The sequence below is a fragment of the Podarcis cretensis genome (assembly GCF_951804945.1).
Source record: "Podarcis cretensis genome assembly, chromosome: 9".
Classification (NCBI taxonomy): Eukaryota; Metazoa; Chordata; class Lepidosauria; order Squamata; family Lacertidae; genus Podarcis; species Podarcis cretensis.
In genome coordinates, this window is record NC_137178.1 from 10,061,953 (window position 1) to 10,088,089 (window position 26,137).

A 26,137-nucleotide genomic window follows, 5' to 3' on the forward strand; every position below is an offset into this window, starting at 1 on the left:
TATGAGCAGCGCATGCAGAAAACACAGCAGCCTACCATATAGTATACAACCAGGCCTGGATCTGAACACAGAAGAGAAACCAAGGCAAGGGTTGCAGGGACCTGTATCTCTCCTATCATGAACTCACCATTGTTATGGCTTGGCGCCAAAGGCATTACTCAGCTCTGCTCTGAAGTACCCCATGTAACAGAAGAGCTGGAGGTGGGGTGGAAACCCCAGATATCTAACCACCTGGATTCCTAGGAATTTGATGCAGGCACTGAGGAATGTGAAGAATTTGGAATGTCCAAGCTATAATTCATAGGCAGCTCTATGGAAATTTCACAGCTGCACCCTGCGTTCCATTCCCTCTTCATTTCCCTCTGCTTTCTCTACTGTCCCTTTTGCACCTGACACTCTTAGTTCAGAGATGTAAAAGCCACCATGAAACATCCTGACAGCACATCTTCTGAAATTTTGCTTGACTGGCTTCCCTTCAAACAGGTGTCAAAGCAAAAAGTTGCACTCTCTCTCCTGCACCAGAGTCCTCTCTGGGTCTGCCTTCCTCTACTTGGTGCCCTCCACCGAGGTGGGGCAAGGCTGGTCTAGGGTGAATCCAGGTCACCGTGGCAATCAGATACGGTAATTAGGATAGTCCCAGCAATGGGAAAGGTTAAACAATTGCCAGCACAGACAGAAGAAAGAAAAGAGAGGCTGCAACAGGCCCTTACACAATCCATCAATGAACTGAGCTCCGAGAAGCAGGAAGTCCTGGGCACATCTCTAGCAGAACCAAGCATGGGGTACACCCCCCTCCATCCAGGACAACTTCTTTTAAACTTTAGAATTAGTTTTGGCCAGCAGCAGAGGAATGGAGAGAGAGAGAGAGAGAGAGAGAGAGAGAGAGAGAGAGAGAGAGACTTTACTGTTGATATGGAAACACAGGAGTCAGGGAAGTGCTGCAAACACTGGGGACAAGGGGTTTTTGTGTAAATCATCAAATCAATGGTCCAGCTGGCTACACTCATTTGAACACATTATGCATCTTAAGCATGCACTTTTCCCCAAAGGCAGGGGAACCCACTTCCCTTCAACGTGCTCTGAGAGCATTTGTAAACATCCGTGCATATTCTCCTGCGGTTTCTATATGGAACTGCGTGAAGCTGAGTAGCAAACACAGCCCCCAATGCTGCTTTACCCAAAGTTTATTTAACTTGCATGCATTTAAAATGCTAGCTGGTGTGGGGAGGAGGAGAGATGGGGGGTAGGGGAGAAAGGTCCTTGAGATTCATCGTCCATAAGGGCTTGCCAAGGACATTTAAACAAAGCACAGAGAACTGAAAGATTTCTGCAGGGTTCTGGGAACAGCGACACCATTAAGGGAGGGTGAAAGCACTTGGAACCCGGTTTCCTGTGGAGTGTTCGCATAATCCCCAAACAGGAGGGAGTTAAGAAATAAATTTGGGGTCTTTTATGTTAGGAGATACTAGAGTCTGCTTCTGTTTTCAAACAAAACCAGATGAGGGACATTTTTAAAAAGCAGGGGTCCTATCACACGAGTCTTCTCCAGCGTGTGGACCCACATGCATGCATACACACACACACACACACACACACACACACACACACACACTGTATTCCATGGCTATTGCCCTCACTGGCTTGTATCCAGCACTGTTGTAGCACCAACAGACACCCAGTTAGGCAACTGGACTGCCCAAGGCAACAAAAATGCATCTCCAGCAACTTCCAAACGGCTTTGGGTGCTTTTTAAATAAATAAATAAGGCCCTACTGGAACACAGATTAACTTGAGTCCTGGTTACTGTCTTACCATACTGCTGACTGTAACATTCTCATTTATGACATTGCATAACTGAGACCACTATTCTGATAGCACACACTTGCAGGTTGTTCACACTAGACATCCCAGGGTCACTAAAAGAAATGGAAACGCTATTTTCTGGACATGAGCAAAGTGGTTGAACCCATAAACTGAAAACATGGTCAGGGTAGATTGATTCAGTAATGGGGAGTTAAAAATCAGTGAGACAAACGCTTGTCTAAAACCAGTAATATAAATCAGTTATCCCATTGTTTAACTGATACAGTTCCTGAATAAAGATGCATTCTAACTGGCTGCCAGAAATCATGTCGGCCTGCGGTGAAACAGAACTTTTGTAGAACCTAAGTTCAGCTGACACGGAATACACAAACCTTTTGGAACATGGAATCATCTGCTTAGAGACAAAGTAGGCAATTTGACATTATTTATTTTTACTCTCTGTGTACATGTGTGAGGGCACCAAGCAAGACCACTTACTAGATGACCAAATTTATGGGGCGATACCTACTGTCATACAAGTATAGTTCTGCTCCTGTAACAGGTCTTTCCCCATCCTGTCTGTTAAGTTGTGGGCGAACATAGCAGACGACACAGCAATTTCTCCAGAGTAGCTCTTTACTTGCAAGCTGGACAGAACTGAACAGCAAACAGCTCAGCCGGCCTGCTTTTATAGGCAGCCGGCTGTCAACATTGTAGCAACCCAGAGTTTCCCGCCTAAAATAACTGACGTGGACGTGAGTGAAAACTATCTACAGACCTGAGTGAAAACTATATACAGTATCCCCCTGCTGGCCCAGGGTGAAACTTCACTACATAACACTGTCCTCTCCCATCATGCACCCTGAGTCTTTTCTGGATGGTCCCACAAACCTACGGAGAAAAATTTGAGGGCGTGGAGGGCAGGGGGCTGCAGAGAAGAGAAGTGGAGAGCTCCATTGCACATCTTAAAATATTCTGTGCAGTTGAAAGAGCAGCGATGGATTGAGCAAAACAGGGTTTCTAGATGAGCTGGGAAGTAAGCACAAAGTATATTTAACTGCCACTATATAGACGAGTGCTGCGTGGACCTAATCCCCTCCCTCTGCAGTCGATGGGATTTAAATGATTTAACGTGAAGTGAATGGTGACCTCAGTGTCCGTTCTCTTTGGCTGACTGTCATAAATTGCCATAACTTCCTACAATGAAACATGACCTGTTAGGTTGGTCAGATGAGTGTCTTTGCTCAGTTTTATCGCTTTCTCTGTTTGAGGAAGAATGGGTTTCCATCCTGATGCAAATAAGGTTGTCAGGGGCATAAGGATAATAATAAGGAAAATAAAAACAATAAGGAAACTTCAGTATATCAGCACATACTACCCCACCCTCTAGCCTCCAGTGGACAAAAAAGCAAAACAAAACAAGAGAGTGATACAGCTCTCCGATTTTCGGTATTTATTTTCTGAACAGAATGGAATTTCATAACAAAGCCTTGAGGATTGTCAAACTTGTAGGAAGCACAACAAACTAATGAATGCAAGCCAGTCAGCTGTCATGGGAAAGACAAAGGTCTTTTCATCTACCTCAAGATGCCACTAAATAATGTATTATTCCCTTGCTGCACTTAGATTGACTTCTCTCTCTCTCTCTCTCTCTCTATATATATATATATAAGCACACACATATCACCTGAATCTGTCTGGTGTGAGAGAGAATTTGAAGGATCAGCATGATCAAATCGACACCCTCATACACCCACCCCATCAAAATGATTTCTTTGTCAACTTTATGAGATTAACAAAACCATTTTGCAGTACTTCAGCTCACCAGAACCTTGTTCTCTCTCTCTCTCTCTCTCTCTCTCTCTCTCTCTGTGTGTGTGTGTGCGTGTGTGTGTGTGTGTTGGGATGGATGGGAGGAATTGGTGTTGAACTTGGGATAGGATTCCTCAGACCTCTGGGGTGGAGGGCTCCAAGTTGTCAAATGCTGGTGTAACATAAAACAAAAACCTACAACTGATTACGCACACATAAACAAAACAGGCCAATTGAACTTTTCCATCATTTGGTAAACCTTGTTTATCTTCACCTAAGCTTTGTTCTTGCTCCTTGTCTTAGTTAGGGTTGAATTTTTCTAAAGCGATTGATAATTAAGAAGTTTGAATGCAAGCAAGAGTATGAGGGAAGGGCAGCAGTGGGAAATGAATTTAGACCTGCAACGCCACTTGCATTTGACTTCCTTATGTGAAAGATAGAGGAAAAACTCTAGAAATTAAGAGCTTTATTCTCCAACAGAAAAAGGGCAGGCAGGCTTGCTTTGGCCTATTGAAAAGCTGGAAGAATTCTGCAGGATCTCTTGGGCAAAGTGATAAACCACCAAGTCAGGAGCCTTCAACTCAACACTGGCAATAAGACGATAGCCTCTTAAAACAGCCAGTGCTTTAAAAATTGCAACTGCTCACGTTTTCCCTTCATCTTAAAGTGCTCATCTCCTCCTGAGCATCACATTCTTTCCCGGTACATCTTTGCAAGGAAATGATGATCAGGAATTCCAGGCTTACCTGCTCTTTGTCAGGTTTGTCAGAGATGTCGTTCAAACTAGAGGAAGTCAGGTTTCTGTGCGTCATGGCTGGGCTGCCTGCAAGAACAAGACCAAGGTCTGTTAAAACACCATTTGCTAAGGGACACACAGAGACTCGGGCCACAGCAATACCCGAGCAAGGCAGTTTGCCAATTACATGAAGGGTGGTTGAAAGCTCAATATAAGACGGCTGCTATCTGCTAAAGCAAGTACCAACACCAAGCAATGGCAGAATACATGTATATATGGCAGTCTCTTTTATCCTCAACAATTTCATTTGGAGAAATTCTTGATTCTCCCCACTTAACTCAATAGGAGACTTCACTAACATGCAAAAGGTTATGTTTTCAGAGGCCTTGATCAGAAAACTTTGAACTTTTATGTACATTAGATTTATGTACATCTAAACCAAAACCAAAACAGAAAGAAGGGGTGAAAGATTTGCTCACTCTACTAACTGAAAATGATGCAAGAAGCAGCATGTTGACTGAGCTACAGATTTAGGATCAACATGAGGGTAAAACAAAGAAACATCCTGATTTGGTTAGCTGGGGGCACATAATAATCCCATGGAGGTTCCCTTCATCTTCAGCTTGTTTTTGCCTCTGAGTCACATAAAGAACATACAAAATAAATAAGAGGGTAAAATCAATTACAGAGCTTGTGCATGTGGTGCTTCGCTTCCATGTTGGGTTGAGATATGGTCTAAACCTCTATTCAGGCACGACTTGATAGAATTAACAAGTCACTAGGCAACATCCTTAATCACTGCATTAGTGAGGGAAGTTGAATTGTAACTCTCCATATGTGATAAACCTTCACCACCACTGCAAGGAAATTATCAGGTCATGTACACAAGGAGGCCTGGTGAGTTCAATTCAGTAGCATCATGGAAATCAGGTCCTACACCCCAACTTTGCAGCTGTCCTGCACTGAACCGACCTAGATACGACGTCAAACAGATGGTTTGGGGCCAGGCTACAGTCAAGGGCAGTTCTACCTAAACATCTAGTTCTGGGTCCTTGAGGTCAGCGAGTTTAGAGAGCAGTGGACTTAAGACTGGCTTGTAGCAACCATGTGGTATGGCTCTGTTGACCAAACTAAACTAGAAGGATGATTTTGGGGTACTTAGTCTGCCTGCCAGTCACAGGGCATGTTGTTGCATTCCCCTTTCCTTGAAGTCTGCAGTAGCAGAAGCATCTTACCTCATAGAGTTTCTGGTTCAAGGATAGGGTCTGTTTTCCCCATGCAAAGATGTATTTTGGAACTTTAATTCCTTGGAAGCCCACCATTTTTGCATGTCGTCGTCATCTCCAGACTGATCCCCCGACACACAACCACACCCCCTTCATGCACACCGTTTCCCTGGAAAGTGCAACTCCTTTCCCATCATCCACTTACTTAGCCATCCCACGCTGGGGCTGCGCTGCACCCGGATTTCATCATCCAATGTGCGGGTTGCTAGGCAGGGCACAGAACTCTCAAGCGGGCTGCGGGCTTTAGAGTCGCAAGCAGGAGGAAGAGCACGCATTCGAGCGCAGCAGCGAGGAGGAAGAGGAGGAAGAGGAGGAGGAGGAAGACAGCAGAGTTAAGGCAGAGGAGAAAGAGAAAGGCCAAAGCAACTGCAGAAGCAAGAGAGTTAAGACAGAAAAGCATTCAGACACTCGTGTTAACACACCACAGAGAGTTACGCACATCCGCAGGTCAATTAGAGACCGTTCCAACACCAGATTTTGCCGTGTACTTGTAGAAAACGTGGCACTGAGTGCATTTTCAGTGTTTTGTAATATTTGCCCTTTTGCAACCCTCAAACATGAAGGACATCTGTATATACAGATATTAAATATTCAAAATAAAAGCAGAAAGAGGAAATGGCAAGGTGCAAACACATAATTGCCACAACTTACTCAGATTCAATCCAGGAAACTAGTTCAAAATCGTGGGGATTTGGCCTTCGACTGGGTGGCTCATTCATACAACTGTTGTTTTTTCCCCCTCACTAATGAAGATCTGGAAGCTAACCTCTGGGAACGAGCCCTAGGCTGAAAAATATTACCTCTGAGTGACAGTACTGTATTTTATCCTAGCAATCAAACAGATGCATGCTAGCTGGGGATATTGTGAGTTGATACCTGAGCACTGCAGGTTAAATGCTCACTTATGGCAGCGTCTGTTTGTTGATCTATGTAGAGATGTAAGGACATTAAGCAAGATCACTCACTTGAAGCTGAAATAGTAGTTTGTGGGAGAAATAGTGTTTTTCCATGACATTGGAATTGAATGTCCGAGTGTAAATATTCCTAGTTTGCCCAATAATGAATGTATTACATGGGCTGCAATGTCCTATTTTGCCACCAATGGATTCAAGTTACAAGAAAGGAGATTCCAACTAAACATCAGGAAGAACTTTCTGATAGTAAGAGATGTTTGACAGTGGAATGGACTCCCTTAGGGGGTTGTGGACTCTCCATCCCTGGAGGTTTTTAAGCAGAGGTTGGATGACCAGCCATCTGTCGTGGATGCTTTAGCTGAGATTCTTGGACTATATGACCCTTGGGGTCCCTCCAACTCTAGTATTCTGTGAATGGGATTCCTTCTGAACACCTACGTCCAATGAATAGGTTGTCGGATGTTTCTGTGGCTTAACGCTTTGTAAATAACCACGGCAAATTCTGCAACCAAAGGTCGTAACAGATGGCCAAAACTTTTGCTGTCACTGGTTTGTAACCCGCAACCTGACAACGGTACCCAGAAAACATCTGAAGAATTTAGAAAGAAAGCAGTTTCTTTGGCTGTTACTCACAGCCAACATGCACAACAATGGGGGGGGATGTATTCCATTTTGTAACACTTCAAATAACGTGCCAGTGATTTGCATCACCTGGAGAAATGTCTCTTCTTTCGCACACCCTTCCCCTTCTGTTCCTCTTTCTACTCTCATTAATTCTAAACTCTGCTGATGCATTATTCAGCTACTTAGAATAACCTGAATGACACTTAAAGGAATAAAACCCCATTGTTCTGTCCAACAACATGCCTTATTGTCAACTGCTGCCTCAATGCATTTTTAACAACTTTCAGTTTGAATAAGTAATTGTGATGAATAAATGATAAATTCTATGTTTCCAAACTATTGTTTTATCCTAAAGGGTAGCATTGAGATAAAAAAATAATTTCTAGCATGGCTACTAGCTCAACTTTTAAGGCATTTCTCTTTGAATCAATATTTGGGAGGGAAGTCCTTCGGTCAATAGCTCAAGCTGTTGGCTTCAGACTGAACTACACCAACCCAAAGCCCTGCTCTGTTCACCTGCCATACCATAGCCAAGTGTTTCTCAAACTTGAGTCTCCAGGTGTTGTTGAACTATAGCTCCCATCATCCCTTACCATTGATCCTGACAGCAAGGGATGATGGGAGTTGTCATCCAACAACAGCTGGAGATCCAGGTTTGAGAAACACTGCCATGGCCAATACAGAAGACCCATAGGGCCAGTCATGTCCCAAAGGACTATCATGCCTGAGTCCACAGTAACTTACTAGTTCTGTTCCCAGACCCTCAGATTCTTGGTTCAAGGCCCACCAGACTCTCAGCAAGCCTTTTCTGAATTATCTCAGCCTCTCCTTGCTAGCAGCTGTTCTACCAGTGCTACTGAGCATGCCCACATAATTCAATAAGCCAGTTCACATGTAACACTAAACCATGGTTTAGCTGCACTGTGTGGACAAGCTAGAACCAGCCTGAACAAAGTCTTGAGCTTCTGCACTCCCCTCTCCTCCTCCTGTGCAGCCAGAATTTGGTTTCACTTTCCACTAATCCTGGGTTGTTGTTACATACAAAATAAGAAACTGAAGGGTTGTTGAAATCAGCAAAACACAGGTATTGTAGTCCGTTTGTTTAGAAAAGGACTAGAGGTTTTTTTAAACCTCAGTCTCTGGTTCATACAGAACAAGCAGCCAACATTCTTTTAAAATAAAGCTAAACATCAGAAGATTCTCCTACTGCTCATTCCACACAGGAGAAGCTTGTTGCCATATTTCAAATAGTGAAAAGTTTGTTGTTCAAAATTGCAGAGAAAAATGCCATTTTTGAGCCAACACGGGCTGCCAAACGTCTGGGTTTTCCCAGACATTTTACCAATTTCCACCCAGACACAGTAAGAGACAGCAGCATTCCAGATATGTCCAGGAAATTCCGGACATATGGCAACCCTAGGTTTATTCTAGCTTGTGCATGTAACGCTAAACCATGGTGAGAACCAGCCCAATGAAAGTCCCACTTGAGTAAAAATATCCTTAAACCAAAATCTAAATGCTCATTAAAGCAGTTCTTTAAATCTTCTCCCTTACCAAATCACCTGCTATGTCAATTCCCTTGCTCCCATCCCATCTTGTTCACCTGTTTACAGCACCAAGTTTATTGTTTGCACTATAGCAAACAAAAGCACCAAGGAAAAGATCTGCGGGAAATATGGAGCATGCAGAGATATGCAGTATATGCAAAGCAGCCTGGAACCAAACACAAGGATTGGCAAAGAGCAGCATTTGGAGATGGACCCAGTTCTCGAACATTTGCATTGAAATACTTTCTTAACAAATAAAATATTCTAGTGTCTATGGGGTCTAAAGGACAAAGAGATGGGGTTTGGGACGTGAGGAATGCGGAACCCAGCTTCTGCTATGGACTCGCTGCGGCAAGCAACTTTCTCCCAGACCTCAGCTTCCCATCAGTGAAGTGGGAACAACTTAGAGAATGCATGAATCTACCAATGACATAATTCGCACGTTACGCTAAGCCAAACTATAGCTTAGCGTAACTGCACTAAGAGAAAGTGCTGTGAGGTGTTCTGTTATTTTCTTTTTTGGGTCTGTCGTGCAGCAAGTTCTCTCTGGGTATCAGTCTGGCTCTGTTGATCTGTTGTCTAACTTCATCTGCTGGGTATTTTAGTTCTAAAAAGGTTTGCTGTAGATCTCTTAGGTGAGAGTCTCTGTCTGTAGAATTGGAGCAGATGCGGTTGTAACGTAGTGCCTGGCTATATACAATGGACTGTTTGGTATGTTTGGGATGGTAGCTAGAGGCATGTAGATATGTTTGTCGGTCAGTTGGTTTACAGTATAAGGTGGTGTCTATAGTAGTAGTGTCCAAAAAATGTATTTCTTGCATAGATTGATTCATTGTTAGGTTGATTGTGGGGTGAAAATCATTGAATTTCTGTGGAAGGTGTCCAGGGTCTGTTGAAGACGTGTGCATGCACACGAAAGCTCATGCCAAGAACTAACTTAGTTGGTCTTTAAGGTGCTACTGGAAGGAATTTTTTAATTTTGTTTTGCACTAAGAGAGGAAACTATGAACACTGCATTCTTCTCCCAGTCTTGCTGCCGCCATAGTACCTGGAGCTAGGCTTAACGTGTTATCTGGGCCCAGGCTCATGCTTTGTCTCACTTCAGATAAACCATAAGTTATTTAATTTTCCATCCTTCCCTATTAGGGCTGCTCCGGATAGCATTGCAGCAAGTTGGCTTCTGAAACAGTTGAATGTAGGACTCTATGAACACAACCCTTGCTAAAGATGCTACTAATTTACATTAATAAGAAAAAAATTAGCAGAAGCACTTATCATTGGACAGAGCAGCCAAACACGAGATAGGTGAAACCCCCTCTAGAGACAAAAAGTACACAGTGCTAGCCACATAATTCAATGAAAGCCCCACTTCCTTGGACATAAGATTTACAGTCAGAATCAATTATTGGATGCAGATTTAAACAGCATAGCTTTAGCAACAGATTTACTACAAATCACTGCATGCCAACAAATTTATAGAATATTCTCAATCAACATATATGGAATGAACCACATGGAATGTTTTCTTTTTTCCTAAAACATGAGCAAGTCATCATGCAAATCAGGGTTATCTACACTGGGGAGTGAGGATTGCAAGTTGTTCCCTTTGGAGGGCTGGCTTTCAATGGAAAATTTTGATCAAATGTTGCGTTTTACATGAGTGTTTCATTTATTCATTTTATTGATCTATGTTTATTGATCATGCACATTAATGGAGATGTACACATGAATAAAAATGAATGAATAAAACCAAGCACTCATGATGGGCCAGGAATTTAATAAACAGTATACTGTATAAAGAATTCAAAAGTTTTGTACAGTGGTGCCTCGCAAGACGAAATTAATCCGTTCCGTGAGTCTCTTCGTCTAGCGGTTTTTTCGTCTTGCGAAGCAAGCCCATTGACGGCTTAGTGGATTAGCGCTATTAGCGCTATTAGCGGCTTTTAGCGGCTTTTAGCGGCTTATCGGCATAGCGGATAAGCAGATAAGCGGCTTAGCGGCTTAGAAAAAGGGGGAGAAAGGGGGAAAAAGTCGGAAAAACTCGCAAGACATTTTGTCTTGCGAAGCAAGCCCATAGGGAAATTCGTTTTGCGAAGCGCCTCCAAAATGGAAAACCCTTTCGTCTAGCGGGTTTTCCGTCTTGCGAGGCATTCGTCTTGCGGGGCACCACTGTACTAGGTTGTTGAACGAGATTGAGAGATGATGTACTCATGGAAGGTTGACTATCCATTTTACCAATTACACGATTATTTGTTTTTCTCTGATTTGCTACTTTAAATTATTCTTATTGGATACTTGGTAACATGCATATGATTTTAGGTTTGAGCCCAACCTTTTGCTTCACCCTTGTGTCATCTGTTGGGGTATGTAATTCCTAGTTGCTCAGTCTACTGTGGAAGGCCACAGGTTTAAGTGCAGGGTTTTTTTCTGTGTGCCTTCCCTTTACGTGGAAAGCAGGTGTCTGCTCCACACCTGTACGCATGCTCTTGGTAACACATTGCTGCAAAGCACTTCAGAGTGTTCCAAACCTTTCACATGCATAATCTTGTGATCCTTGCATCAACTCTGCAAGAACAGACTTCTAAATGAGTCCGCAAAAATGAGTGGAAGGGCTGAGAGCTCTCTCCCTCCTGAATGAGCTTGCTGCATTTCTTTGCTAGAGAGAAACCTCTAGCCCCTACTGGGCTCAATGGGTGGCTACTCTCCAGGAAAATGTCACAGGATTGTGCCCTAAGGCACTTAATATCCACTAGAAAATGAATGGTAGGGCACGGACTTAAAAGCCACCTTGCCTTCCGAAGTCTGCAACTTAAAAAGTCTCGGATCATGCTATGGTTCAACAAGCCAGGTCAACTGAAGTCCAACAGCCAATCTGCACATTCGCAGCAATCATATTATGCTGCCATGTTAGGTCTACCCCACTAAAGTCTGCAGATGGGGAGTTCGATAGTAAAATACTCAATAATCCCATGCATTGTAATTTCCTCGTAGAAAAGTAGAATATAAGAGCAGACTATTTTGGAAGATTTCTCCCCAGCACGCTCATTTTTTTTTTTTACATGCAATTCATTATTTTCTGTTCTTTGCATGGAGAGCTCTTGCGCCACTTGCAGTGTTAGAATTTAAGAAGGTTCACAACAACTGGCTCTGGCTTCTGCAGAGTGCATCACACTGAAGCCAGAAATACCTGTCTCCACTCTCTCTAAATCAGCCTCCCTCAACCTGGTGCCTTCCAGATGTTCTGGAGTACAATTCCCATCATCTGGCTCAGCTGGTACATCTGTGCTGGTAGGAAATATTGTCCAAATCATCTGGATGGAGGAACCAGGCTGAAGAAGGCTGCTTTGTATACTTAACAAGAGGAATTTCCCCAACAGATACAGTGGTGCCTCGCAAGACGAAATTAATTCGTTCCACGAGTTGCTTCGTCTTGCGATTTTTTCGTCTTGCGGAGCGAGGATTCCCCGGGTATTAACGGTTTTACGAAAAAGGAAGCAAACCCGCAAGACGTTTTCATCTTGCAAAGCAAGCCCATAGGGAAATTCATCTTGCGAAGCACCTCGAAAAACGGAAAACCCTTTCATCTAGCGAGTTTTTCGTCTTGCGAGGCATTCGTCTTGCGGGGCACCACTGTAAAACATTTTGCTTATCACAGCCTTGAGCCAAGTACTTTTTATTAAAAAGATGCAACTTACCACCTGCATTCCAAGAAGGAGCGCTTCTTGGAATAATAAAGTGTGGAGGGGGGGGGTTGAATATTCACATGTTGCAAGTTTTGTTGAGATTATATGAGAATCCATGATTCTTGGCCTTAGTGGTTCTCTCCCTCTTTTCTTCAATCAGATTATTTTTCCCTCGCATGTTGAGAAGCAAGAAAAGTCCCCTCTCATCCCAATCACTCAATCATGAGATTTCAGAAAACAGTGTTAACTAGGTTCCCATACCCCTCCATTGTCGTATGTCTCGGTACTCGAACGCTGAAAACCCAGAAGTAAATGCTTCCGTTTTCGAATGTTTTTCAGAACCCGAATATGCGACGCGACTTCCACTGAGTGCAAGAAGCTCTCCCAACCAATGGGAAGCCGCGCATTGGTTTTTTAATGTTTTAGGAGGCGAATGGGCTTCCGGAACACATCGTGTTCGAGAACCGAGGTACCCCTGTAGTAATATAGATGATGATTGCTCTGTTCACCTTTTTTGCGTTTCTGAAGTTTCTCAACTCAACACTATTGAACTGTTGAACTTTTATCCTTGAGGACTAGAGAGGATCCCTCTCTTTCTAGTTAATGCACTTGTTTCCCAGAATTCTAACAAAAGCCTCTGGAGCTGGGGGGTTGGGGTGGGACCTGTCCTCTGGATATTGCTGGACTACAACCCCCATCATCCCTGATCATGGACCATGCTGGTGGGGATGATGGGCGCTGGAGTCCTACAATATCCAGAGGACTATGGGTGAGTCACCCCTGATCACAGAGGACTATTACACAGCCCATCTGCTATTTTGCACCCCAACACTCAAAATGACTTCAGGACAATTTTCACCCGCCATTACAGTCTAACACATTCTAGATAGCTCAATGTGTCATAGGCTGCATTCATGTGGCAGTTCATTCCCATTTTCCTGACGTTTCCCTAACTGCTAATTTCCACCTTCTATTTCAGCTTTCACATGACATAAAAGCCACTCCCGGGAATATAGTGGGACACAGTGCAAGGTTAGCACTCAATTCCACATTGTTTGCAAAAAGATTTTTTTTTCCCCTGGAAGCCAATAACATGGAAATGAGTGCCAAGCTTGTGTTCCATTTCTGGAAGTTGATATTACACCACATATAATGAGATAAATTAAATGTCAGGGAAACGGGATGAGCTGCTGTGTGGTTGCAGCCCAATTCTATTCCGGAGGACACATCGTTGTTTGTGTTGTGCGTTTCGTGCGTGTGCCACGCCAGGTGCTTTACTGAAGTGACTGACTAAAGCAGACTAACAAAAACGAAGCGCGCCCATGTCTCTTCTCAGTTAGCCCACGGAGATATGGTTAGAGCGATGCGCCACAGCATTAAGAAGCCTTCAGAGCCCATAACTGATACATCCGTCAGTATGGTCTGCTACTCTACTTGTGGGGTTAGATGCGTTGCCATGAGATGGTGATGGAGTTAGTTGGGAGCAGGGTTTCGGTGGGTCTCTACGGGAAGGCCAAAGCCCACTGGCTTCTGCATTACCATTATCTGGGTTGGTAAACATCCTACTTGCACTGGAGACAGTCTTCCCGATGTCGGCCAAGGAGCGCAGGTTGGATTTTTTGGTCTGGTGGCGATGCTTCCTGAGCAGGGTGTAAGTGACCTTGTCCTTCATTTCTTGCTTCAACAGGCCTGTCTCGATCTGGTTGTCAACAACCATCTCTGCAAACACGAGGATTTGGGGAGAGGGGGAAGGCAGGGAGAGAAGAAAAGGAGTAAATCAATGTAAACAAAAATAAAAATGGTTTCAGAGTAGGCTGGTATGTGTAAGTTCACATACGCATAGGGCTGGGCAGTATCTGGTTTTCAACATCACAATATACCACCAGCGAAACATTGCAATATACTGATATATCACAATGTCTGAAATAAGGGTGGCGCTTTGTAGAAGCACTGGCTGGCTTCAGGGGGGGGGGTTTGCATCACTCACATACACACATACACATCATGATGTGCGATATATTGCCAGGTCAAAAATTATGAAACAGGTATCATGATATGGACTTCAAACCAGTTTTGGACAATGGATTGATATATTGCCCAACCCTCTACACCAACCTTTCTCAACATGTGGGTCCCCAGATGTTGTTTAACTACAACTCCCATCACCCCCAGCTAGCAAGGCCAGAGCTCAGGGATGATGGGAGTTGTAGTCCAACAACATCTGGGGACCCACAGGTTGAGAAAGGTTGGTGTACACTGATGTGTTTTAATCCTTAAACAACAACAACAAAGAAACTAGCAAGAGGTATACAAAGTGGGAGTTAGGAGTCCCACAACATCTAGGGGACTACAGATCCCCCACTCCTATCTTGTAGACTATCCAAGATACTGAACAAGATGAACAGGCACACTATCAAGACAGCTGAGACCCCAGCAACTTTTGGGTCATCCTCTCCTTGAACTGTTTCCATCCCGGTAGGCAATTAACTTGCACCTAAAAGAACTGGTACCCAAGTTTGCTTGTTTCCTCCTTCCTCAAAATCCATTTTCCTTTTTTGTTATATCTTTTTAGATTGTAAGTCTGACGGTAGAGGCCATATTGTTTTCATTGATCTGCAACCCACCCCAGGAAGCTTGGTTGCTGTTGCTGTTTTGCTGAAAAGCAGCGTAAAATAAACACATGCCCAGATCCAACATCCCATTCAACGGACCAGGTTGGTTCTTGCGATGTAGAACAGTCCAAAGCACTGCGTTTGAAAGCACCTACCTACTACCTGAGGGAGCGATGAGGCCTCCAGATCCAACATGATCGACCCTTTCTCTATACACGTCCTCAACTCAAACAAGCTGTGAAGGGACAACGTGGCAACGTGTGGTTTGCTCCACCTCTCTCCACCCTGTTCCACTTTCTCCTCAAACTTTATCCACCTGTGTGTGAGAGAGAGAGAGAGAGAGAGAGAGAGAGAGACTGTGTTAGTTGAGAGAGACTTTGTAAGGATGAACTTACAAAGAAGCGCTGCTGTATGAGCTTTCAAGAACAAGCATCTACATCATCAGATATTTCATTAAGAAATTCGTGCCACAACAAATCCATTAGTCTCAAAAGTATTGCAAAGTTCTTTCCCTCCTCTTTTTACATGTTATGGCTTATTTATATACCGATTTTTGGCCTGACGGCCTTTAAAATACCAAATAAAATATGCATAACATCAATTTAAAATTATATAAATTAGCATTTGTTTAATTAAAACAAACAAACAAACAACTGGGTATGTGTTAGGAGCAGCAGTCAGCTCCAAGGCAAAGAAACAGAAAAACCATCCATCAACACAATACTATTTCTCATCTTTGGTGTACATTCTCCCACTGGATTAAAGTTGGTTTTGCGTATTGGTTATAAACCAACCTCTGTGGAAATACAGTTGGATTTGTACACAGAACATAAGCATTGCAGGGGGCTGGACTAGATGAGCCTCAGGGTCTCTTCCAATTCAATGTTTCTATGATTCTATGATATAGGGAAAGGCAGTTTCAGAAAGGCAGAGTATCCACTAGAAACATGTCTCTATGCCTCCCGCTGTTTATTATTTGCTACGCATGAGCCACAAATATCTCTGCAACTGTGGAGCCCAAATGGATTCCAGGGAGCATCTTTTCTGATTCCAGCTGTGCTTTTCGTGACTGCTTCTTCGGTCTCGAATGAACAGTGGTCTTTATTCATTCAAAAAAGAAACCACTCAGTTCAATTTCACCTCTATACCAGAGATGTTTATCGTTTAAATCAGTGGTCCCCAAACATTTTTGGGCCACCACCCACTCCATCCTCAATGCCCCCTACCCTTATAAAATAGAATAGCAGTTTGCATGACCCACTAAGGAAGATGATAACACAATAAAATTCAAAACAATAAGAATTGATGAAATGATCCAGTGATACCAGCTTTTCAAAGTCTGTTTACATTTCCAGCCACACCACCACCGCCGCCCCCTAACCCCCAGAAGTAGAGCAATGGCAGTAACCGAGACATGAATTCAGACAACACACAAAACCACCGTGAGAATAAACCAGCAACTATGGCTTCAAAGGGGGGAAATTTTGTTATTTTTGTTGATTATTGTAAAAGTAACACAATATTTTCAAATGCACAGTATAGTTTTTCCATAATTTAGATCAATAATTTAAAGAAACGTTTTTTTAAAAAAGTATGAATTCATGTTAGCTAAGTCATTTACAGTGGTACCTCAGGTTAAGTACTTAATTCGTTCCGGAGGTCTGTTCTTAACCTGAATCTGTTCTTAACCTGAAGCACCACTTTAGCTAATGGGGCCTCCTGCTGCTGCCGCGCCACCAGAGCACAATTTCTGTTCTAATCCTGAAGCAAAGTTCTTAACCCGAGGTACTATTTCTGGGTTAGTAGAGTCTGTAACCTGAAGCGTATGTAACCTGAAGTGTATGTAAGCTGAGGTACCACTGTATGGGCTTTTTGCTTTGTAATCTAAATTATTGTTTTGTATCTTTTTGGTGATTTGACTACTGGAATATTATGGAGGGGAAATAAAATAAGGCCTGATAAATTATAAAATATCATTTTTTTATTATGGTTTGCCAGCCAACTGCAAATCGTGGTTTGTCTATTCAGATCTTCAAGACAAAGTAAAGTTTATTTAATTGTGGTTTGACGCAATGTCTCAAGGGAGCCCCGTGCAACCCGCTCTTTCCAGTTCCTGCATGATCTCCCTTCAAAACAGTGTTGATTTAATGTGAAATCCTGCAGCTGCTCAACCTGCCATCATTACGGTGGTGGAGATTTAATTATGCACCTGCTGGGCCTCTCTCCCACACACAGCTATTAAAAGCTAAAGAAGCTACCCTACAGGTCAGGAGTTTACAACCCTTGCCTGTGCTTATGAAACAGCCCTTAGGTGTGGAAAAATGTTTCTACACCAGACGGCATTTGCCCTTTGTCCGAATCTACAACTAAAAGAAGATAAAGACAAGACTTTGCTTTCCCCCACCCAACCCCACCATGGTTTGTCCGGACAAATTTTCCCAGTCAATCATTTTTCACAGCAGAAAAATAAGGAAATGTTCATTTCTGTCCTTTTTGTTGGCAATCTTCTTTTTCATTTAATTTAGCATTAAATGACCATGGGCTGTAGACAAGAACACACCTTAGCAGAACAAACTCACAGTTATTCTGGAGAGGCCTTAACCACAAGACCAGTGTGTTAAGTCAAACCATGGTGCAGTGTAGCAAAAAGGACTGCAGAGGAAGCTCTCTGAGAACTTGCTTGTTCACACAGCCACACCAAACCAAAGTTTGGGTTACAAACCAGCTCCCTGGGGAATTTTATGGGCTTCAAGGCAGACAATACAGGGCTCAAACCTGCCTTGTGCCACAGATGGTGGAGAAAAATGTGTTTGACTTGGAAGATGCCTGTAGAATTAATTTAAAGCCTTAAAACTCAAGCCTAACCTTGGTCTGAGAAACAGGGGCAGACCATGACAGTTGTGTTTAAAAACATAAATCTCTGATCCAAACGTTTCTATAAAAATCGCAGGTGTGTCACAGACACAAGTTCACATCTAGCACCTTTTCTGTACAGTGGTACCTCGGGTTACAGACGCTTCAGGTTACAGACACTTCAGGTCACAGACTCCACTAACCCAGAAATAGTACCGTGATACCTCGGGTTAAGAACTTAATTCGTTCTGGAGGTCCGTTCTTAACCTGAAACTGTTCTTAACCTGAGGTACCACTTTAGCTAATGGGGCCTCCTGCTGCCGCCGCGCCACCGCCACACAATTTCTGTTCTCATCCTGAAGCAAAGTTCTTAACCCGAGGTACTATTTCTGGGTTAGCGGAGTCTGTAACCTGAAGCTTATGTAACCTGAAGTGTCTGTATCCCGAGGTACCACTGTACGTCGGGTTAAGAATTTTGTTTCAGGATGAGAACAGAAATCGCATGACGACGGTGCAGCAGCAGTGGGAGGCCCCATTAGCTAAAGTGGTACCTCAGGTTAAGAACACTTTCAGGTTAAGAACGGACCTCCGGAAAGAATTAAGTTTGTAACCAGAGGTACCACTATATTCTGTCACACATAAATATAGTGCTCACCCCTTTACGGAGGTAAAATACAATTTCTCTGCATAACGTAGCAACGGCTAGAGCCATGCTAGAGCAAGTCAGAGGTCACCTAGTTCAGCATCCCGTTCTCAAAGTTGCCAACCAGATTCTTGAAAGAAGGACATAATGGCAATTGCCCTTATGATTGCATTGCTGGAGGTGTAAGATAGAAGCCACTCGGAGCCTCCATCTTCCATAAATTTGTCTAATCCTATTCTAAAGCCATCCAAGTTGGTTGACCATCAGCACATTTTGTGGCAGTGGTTTGTAGTAAGAATACCAGATGTTTCTTTTATCATAAGCCAAAAGCTTTTTACTCCTCTGGCTACCAAAACTTCTTCAGCAGCTATACAGAAACATTTGGAAATCATTCTAGAACAGGAGCCCTCTCTAAGTGCAAACTATCATGCGTGCCATGGTTAGTCTTTGGCCAACCTAACTCTTGTTCACAAAATCTTCAGTCCTGAAAACTTTGTTGTTTCCAAATTACATCTCATGTAGCTTGTTACAAATCCATAACAGTTTAGCTCACACCATATAATTAGTTTCAGTATCGTTTTAAAAATTGTGAATATTATGAATTCCTAATTCTGTTTGTTTTGCGTAATACAGTGGTACCTCGGGTTAAGAACTTAATTTGTTCTGGAGGTCCATTCTTAACCTGAAACTGCTCTTAACCTGAAGCACCACTTTAGCTAATGGGACCTCCCGCTGCCACCGCACGATTTCTGTTCTCATCCTGAGGTAAAGTTCTTAACCTGAGGTACTATTTCTGGGTTAGCGGAGTCTGTAACGTGAAGCGTCTGTAACCCGAGGTACCACTGCAATGGGTATGATTATGTTTGTTGTTAGATGGCTAGATTAGGATTAAAAGGAAGTGTTCTCCCTAAAACATTTCCTCTTTAAAGTATCCATTTTGGGGAGGGTACAGAATCCAGATCTGTTTAGCTTTGGATACCCTGAGGGATGGCCTTGAGAAACTGAATTCACTTTATTTCTTATGAAATTTTGCATTGCAAGACCAATCACAATTGTGTGTGGGCACTTGGGAGAAGAGAGGCATTCACTCAGTTTTAAAATAGGTAGATAAACAAGACAAATTGGTGTGCTTCTGAGTGTGGAAAAAGGAATCAGTGGTAGCTTCATTTATTCAGCTATAAGTTCAATATCTGAAAAGTCACCTGTATGAATCTTGCATCTCCCTGTCTCCTCTCCTCTTCACTTTTCTGTATACTCAGTGGCGTAGTGTGGGGGGTGCAGGGGGGGCCGGCCGCACCGGGCGCAACATCTGGGGGGGCGCTAATCTAGTGGAAGAGACTCGAGTGCTAAAATCCACGGGTTAGGGGGCGCAAATTATTTGCCTTGCCCCGGGTGCTGACAACCCACGCTACACCACTTTGTATACCAATATGTGAATCTAATGTATGATGCTTCATTCTTCTTTAAAGGAACTGTATACAAAATGCCCTTTATGAGTACCCTTTGCTTTTTCTGTACTTAACAACATTTTGTTGTCTTTTTCAAAAGCTGCCCTTTTATATATGTTTTTTAAAAGGTGTTTCAATACTGGTATTTTCTCTTTAAATTTTGTTTTAAAAGATTATTTACCAAAAAACAGCATCCTATATAAAGTTTTTGATAATAAACACAGTGATTTAATTGATCTAAGGATCCCCTCTTTCACCTCTGAATCAGCTGTGAGGAATTTATAAGTTTTTTTCTTTCATTTTTTTATTAACCTCATTGCTGTTGTTATTTAAATTTGCATAGTGCCCTTCATCCGAAGATCCCAGGGCAGTTCATAACAGAAAAACACAAAATGAGAATACAAAATATACAATAAAAACAAAAACCAATAACTCCCCTACAACAAACACATTTAAAAGGCCATTTTTATGCAATGTGCAAAACTGGCTAGTCTTTTGGGAAAGCTAGAGATGTGTAGGAAAAGTGCAAATTTTTTTTTTGGGGGGAGCAGATTATCTAATGCAAAGCAACCCCAAGCAAAGTGCCTCTAAACCAGGCATAGGCCAACTCGGCCCTCCATATGTTTTGGGACTACAACTCCCATCATCCAGGACCAGTGGTCAGGGATGATGGGAGTTGTAGTCCCAAAACATCTGGAGGGCCAAGTTTGTCTACGCCTGCTCTAAACCTTACAGAAGCAAAAGTATGAGCTCCTCGTTTTATGATCACATCACGCAACATCAACATTTCCCTGCATGGAAAGTATGGCCACAGACATTAATCATCCAGTGTACACTCATCTGGGAAACCTGTCTGAATCAGTTTTCCTAGAAAAGTGTATACTGGTGTAGAAAAAGGCGCACACATTTTGCGACAGCCCCATGGCATGCGTTTGTTGTAAGAGGGTTAGATTTTGGGTTAGGATTGGTGTGTAAGACCAGTGTCCCACTCAGTAATCCTCATGCATGGAGCTTGCCTTGAGAAAAAGGAATCCCAGAGTTAGGGAGAACAAGGTGATATTCACAGGTAGGGATTAATATATCCAAACACAGTAAGAAGCTCTTAAGGCAGACGGTGGGGGAAAAGATTAGCAGAGCTCTGATAACAAGAGAAAACCGAAGAGCTAATATTTAAAAGTGTAGGGGGAGAGGTGGAGGGCCCTGGAAAACAATGACTCAGCACTCGAGGAGAAAAACAGAAGTCTAGATTTGGGGAAGGTAAAGGTAAAGGTACCCCTGCCCATACGGGCCAGTCTTGACAGACTCTGGGGTTGTGCGCCCATCTCACTTAAGAGGCCAGGGGCCAGCGCTGTCCGGAGACACTTCCGGGTCACGTGGCCAGCGTGACATCGCTGCTCTGGCGAGCCAGAGCCGCACACGGAAACGCCGTTTACCTTCCCGCTGGTAAGCGGTCCCTATTTATCTACTTGCACCCGGAGGTGCTTTCGAACTGCTAGGTTGGCAGGCGCTGGGACCGAGCAGCGGGAGCGCACCCCGCCGCAGGGATTCGAACCGCCGACCTTTCGATCGGCAAGCCCTAGGCGCTGAGGCTTTAACCCACAGCGCCACCTGCGTCCCTTGATTTGGGGAAAGGGGTCAGTTATTGTAATGTCACAGCAGATTCTCGCTCTAGCAAGCCCCACTGGAATTACGGCTAGGTTGATTACACGATGGTGACTTGATTAATTATTGTTGAATTGTGTCATCACTCCAGCACAATTTATCTGCATGCATTGCTCGTAAGTGACCAAAATGTTTTTTATGGGTCTAATAAGAAACTAAGCATGGTGTGCATGCAAATTAAAACCCAACCTCAAAGTGTTTAATTCATGCTAATCCCAAAATGAAAATATCTAAATGTTTGAATGACCGCATTTTGGGTGCTTTATTCTGTTACTTTAAAACGATTTCAGTTGGAAATTATTCAAGCCAAGGGATATAACAACAACAACAACAACACTTCATTTTATATCACTTCAGCTACCTCACTAACCCTAAAAACAACCGTGTGAGGTAGGACGGTGCTACTGTCCCCATACTGCACAGGGGAAACTGAGGCTGAGAAATAGCACCTTGCCTGAAAACAATCTTGCAAGTTAATGGTTGAGGTGAGAGTTCCTGGCTGAGATCCTATATAATAACCACTACACTAGATAGATAGATAGATAGATAGAGAGAGAGAGAGAGAGAGAGAGAGATGATAGATAGATGCTAGATAGATAGATAGATGATAGATGATAGATAGATAGATAGATGATAGATAGATGATAGATTAGATAGATAGATAGATAGATAGATGATAGATAGATAGATAGATAGATAGATAGATGATAGATAGATAGATAGATAGATAGATAGATATAGATAGAAGATAGATAGATATAGATAGATGATAGATAGATAGATAGATAGATAGATAGATAGATAGATAGATATAGATAGATGATAGATAGATAGATAGATGATAGATAGATAGGGATATAGATAGATAGATAGATAGATAGATAGATAGATAGATAGATAGATGATAGATAGATGATAGATAGATAGATAGATATAGATAGATGGATAGATAGATATAGATAGATGATAGATAGATAGATAGATAGATAGATAGATAGATAGATAGATGATAGATAGATAGAGGAACTATATTTGAAATTCATTTTTAAGCACAGATGGTTTTAATATGAATTAATGATGTTATAACTCAATCACCTTTCTGACAAGTGTCGTGCAAAGATCACTGTGTATGTGTTGTTTGTGTGCTAATCTTCTGAATAAAGGATAGGAACATTAGGAAGCTGCTTTAGACCATTGGGTCTATCTAGCTCAGGCTTACATACACTGACTGGGGGTGACAATTCAGGATTTTGTGCAGATGTCTATCCCAACCCCACCTGGAGATGCCTGCGACCTTTTGTTTGCAGGGCAGACACTCTGCCACTGAGCTACGACCCTTCCCCTTAATTAAGAATAACATAGTAGCTCTATTCACCAGCAAATGCTTGGGAAATTCCTCTGGTTCCTTTTTATTGGAAAAGCATTCCAGAACCACCAGAGAATAATTAGGAGGAAAGGGACAGAGGAAGCTGACTTCTACTGAGTCGGACCATTGGTCCACGCATTGCCTACACTGGCTAGCAGAGGTCCTCCAGGATTCAGGCAGGGGTCTCTCTCCCAGTCATACCTGGAGATGCTGCCAACTGAACCTTGGATCATAGAATCAGAAAGGTGGAAGGGACACAGTCCCAATGTGGGGATCAAACCCATAACCCTGAGATTAAGGCTCTGCCAACAGAGCTATCCAGTTTAGGTCCCACCACTGAGCTACAGTCCTAATGATACTTGTGGAACCCCCCCAAACTTCCAGAAGAAGGTGCTCCCCAAAATTAACACATGGCCTGCCACAACTTCTTCCTCAAGGGGCGTCCGCTTCCCCCAGAAAAGACAAAGCGATGCCAACTCACCTTGCGGTCTCTTTCCATTCCATCTCCTGCCCATCCACAGCCAGGAGCTCGTCCAGTTCCGTGAAGAGCTGGGGTGGCGCGGGGCTGTCATCGTCTTCGCCCAAAATGAAGCGGATGCGTTCGGCGGCGGGGGAGACTGCAGAGGTGAAAATACTGCGGTTAACGGACTGCAGGATGATCAGGGAGTTGCGATTCCTCTCCCTTCCCTTCTCTCCACATCCATTTGGTTGCTTCTCCTCGTCGCCTGCTCCATCTGACATTTCAGCTCTGAGTGTGGGCTGTCGGCTCTTTTTATTATTATTATTTGCTAGGTGCCTACTTCTCAAGTCTCTCTTTTCTTACAACTTACTTCTTAAAAAAAGAAAACAACTTTCAAGCTGGGGGTAAAGTTCAAGAGGACGTGCGTCTTCTTCCCCCACTCCTCTAAGCTCTGTGTTCACAGCAGACCCACACAGTTCCTCGTCCAAAAAAACAGGAGAGAGCTTCCAGGCTCAGCACCAATTTGCTCTATGGTGCATGCCCAGGGACCTTTAGTACTCTGATCAGCCGAGGTCCTTTAAAGTCTTTTTCTTTATAGGCAGAGAACCAGTTCCAGCCAAAACTATTTGGGGGGCACCTCGTGAAGAGGAAGTGGCTTCCCACTGCCAACTCCCCCCCCCCCCGCCCGGTTTGTACAAAGCTGGAACTTTCATTGGCTTGCGAGGCAACACTCATTACCAGCGTAAAAGGGAATATTTAACAAAATAGCCCAGGCTCTTCTTTTGCATGGGAAGCTGCTGTGTACTCTGGTCCATTTAGTCAAGTATCAAACACAGTGAGGAAAAAGGAAGGAGCAGAAAGGCACAAAGCAATCAACCCATCTACAGGTAAGACACAGTGTAGCTAAAAAGAACACTAGTTCTGGTCACATGTAGGTTACACCTGCTATACCATGCCATACCTAGAACATGCCATCCCTAGGCTAGAACCATTAACACCTGCTGGTCTGTAATGTCTTGCTGTTTTAACATTTTGCTCAGGCATCTCCAACTGCAACTAACCGCCAACCATCCAAGCAACTATGTTTAAAGGCATTTCCACATCACCTAACACTCAGCAAGTGCCACTTCTTTAAGATGCTGCATTTGATGAAAGCTACTGTTCAAATTTAGGGACGCGGGTGGCGCTGTGGGTAAAACCTCAGCGCTCAGGACTTGCCGATCGCATGGTCGGCAGTTCGAATCCCCGCGACGGGGTGAGCTCCCGTCGTTCGGTCCCAGCGCCTGCCAACCTAGCAGTTCGAAAGCACCCCCGGGTGCAAGTAGATAAATAGGGACCGCTTTATAGCAGGAAGATAAACGGCGTTTCCGTGTGCTGCGCTGGTGCTGGCTCGCCAAAGCAGCTTCGTCACGCTGGCCACGTGACCCGGAAGTGTCTGCGGACAGCGCTGGCTCCCGGCCTATAGAGTGAGATGAGCGCACAACCCTAGAGTCTGTCAAGACTGGTACCTTTACCTTTACTATTCAAATTTAGAGGGGGGAAAGACCACTGTTAAGAAGTTCTTTTTCATACCAGACCCAAAGGAACAACTGCATGCCTAAACTTGCAACACTACTACTACTACTACTACTATTATTATTATTATTATTATTATTATTATTATTTCCATGTTGAGGAGTCAACTGCAATTTTAGGAGATTTCATTGACTGATTGGGTTTAAAGCTGTCAAATGCATACAGGAACCTGTAGCCCTCCAGATATTGCTGGTGGACTCCAGGCTCCTATCAACCCAGCCAGCACGGCCAACAATCATGGATGATGGGAGATGTAATTCTGCAACTTCTGGAGGGCCATAGATTCCCCAACCCTGCTCAAAAGTGAGTTGCTCTCATCTTCTTACTCCTTTGGGCTGCAAGGGTAAAATGTACCTCCCGTATTTTAACTCAGAAAGCAAATGTGCATGTCAAAGTTCTGGGAATCCCTGGTTCAGACTCTTTGGGCATCTGGGTCTTGATATATGTTTTATCTGGAAACAAGTCACTGGAAGTTACTTCTGCTGTCAGCCTGAGCTTATCACACCTTGTGCCATTTTTTTAGAGTTACTGGAAAACTCAGCAAAGCTTTGTCCCATGTCTTTTCTCCCTACATTGCATGACTATAATGTGTTCTAGCGAACAAAAGCCACGAGCCTAGGACAATTATGTCCCGCCTTTCAACCTAAACTTCTTCCAAAACAGATAAAACTACAAGATTGGCATAGTGATATCATCCTTTGCTTTTAAGGATTTTATTTGGGTTTAACTTTCTTCTTTCACCAATATATTTTCATAGTTATGGTTCTTATTTTGATATACATGGTTTAGCTGTTGTTGTTTGAAAGTTAATTCAGCATTTTCAGGAGGTGTTGTTGTATTCTGCTTCTGTGTTTTTCTTTTTCTTTCTTCCTTGGATTATACTTAGTATTCTTTAGTTTCAGGTCACTGTGCATTCATTATGGCTCGTTTGTGTACTTTTAGGTTAATTTGGACTGCAACACATGGACGTTTTTTGGATTAGTGAGTTAGTACAATATGTGGATATAATTTTAATTAGTTTCTTTTTTAAAAATAATGTAACGGAGGAGAAAATAATTAAAATAACAGCTATGAAAACTCAATCAAGATCCAGTTCCTAGACTAAGACTGGGT

The 26,137-nt window shown here is 43.2% G+C and overlaps 1 protein-coding gene and 1 long non-coding RNA gene across 10 annotated transcripts in view; one reads left to right on the plus strand and one right to left on the minus strand.

Annotated features, from left to right (window-relative positions):
- Window positions 1–26,137, minus strand: part of SLC4A4 (solute carrier family 4 member 4) — a 194,443-nt gene that overhangs the window by 61,954 nt on the left and 106,352 nt on the right. For 3 of the 7 annotated variants that reach the window (XM_079990731.1, XM_079990728.1, XM_079990729.1), the window contains 5 exons: window positions 23,471–23,606; window positions 15,173–15,333; window positions 13,972–14,124; window positions 5,783–5,878; window positions 4,362–4,438 (listed from right to left, as the gene is read on the minus strand). In XM_079990731.1, the coding sequence (XP_079846857.1) occupies window positions 4,362–4,438; window positions 5,783–5,878; window positions 13,972–14,124; window positions 15,173–15,333; window positions 23,471–23,606 (623 nt within the window). Of the gene's footprint in view, window positions 1–4,361; window positions 4,439–5,782; window positions 5,879–13,944; window positions 14,125–15,172; window positions 15,334–23,470; window positions 23,607–26,137 lie in introns of all 7 variants that reach the window. The other 4 variants (XM_079990733.1, XM_079990732.1, XM_079990730.1 and 1 more) reach the window with 2 other exon arrangements.
- LOC307224452 overlaps window positions 24,187–26,137 on the plus strand; it is a 60,173-nt gene continuing 58,222 nt past the window's right edge. For all 3 annotated transcript variants that reach the window (XR_013842536.1, XR_013842537.1, XR_013842538.1), the window contains exons 1-2: window positions 24,187–24,336; window positions 25,173–25,327. This is a non-coding gene — a long non-coding RNA (uncharacterized lncRNA). The remainder of the gene's footprint in view (window positions 24,337–25,172; window positions 25,328–26,137) is intronic.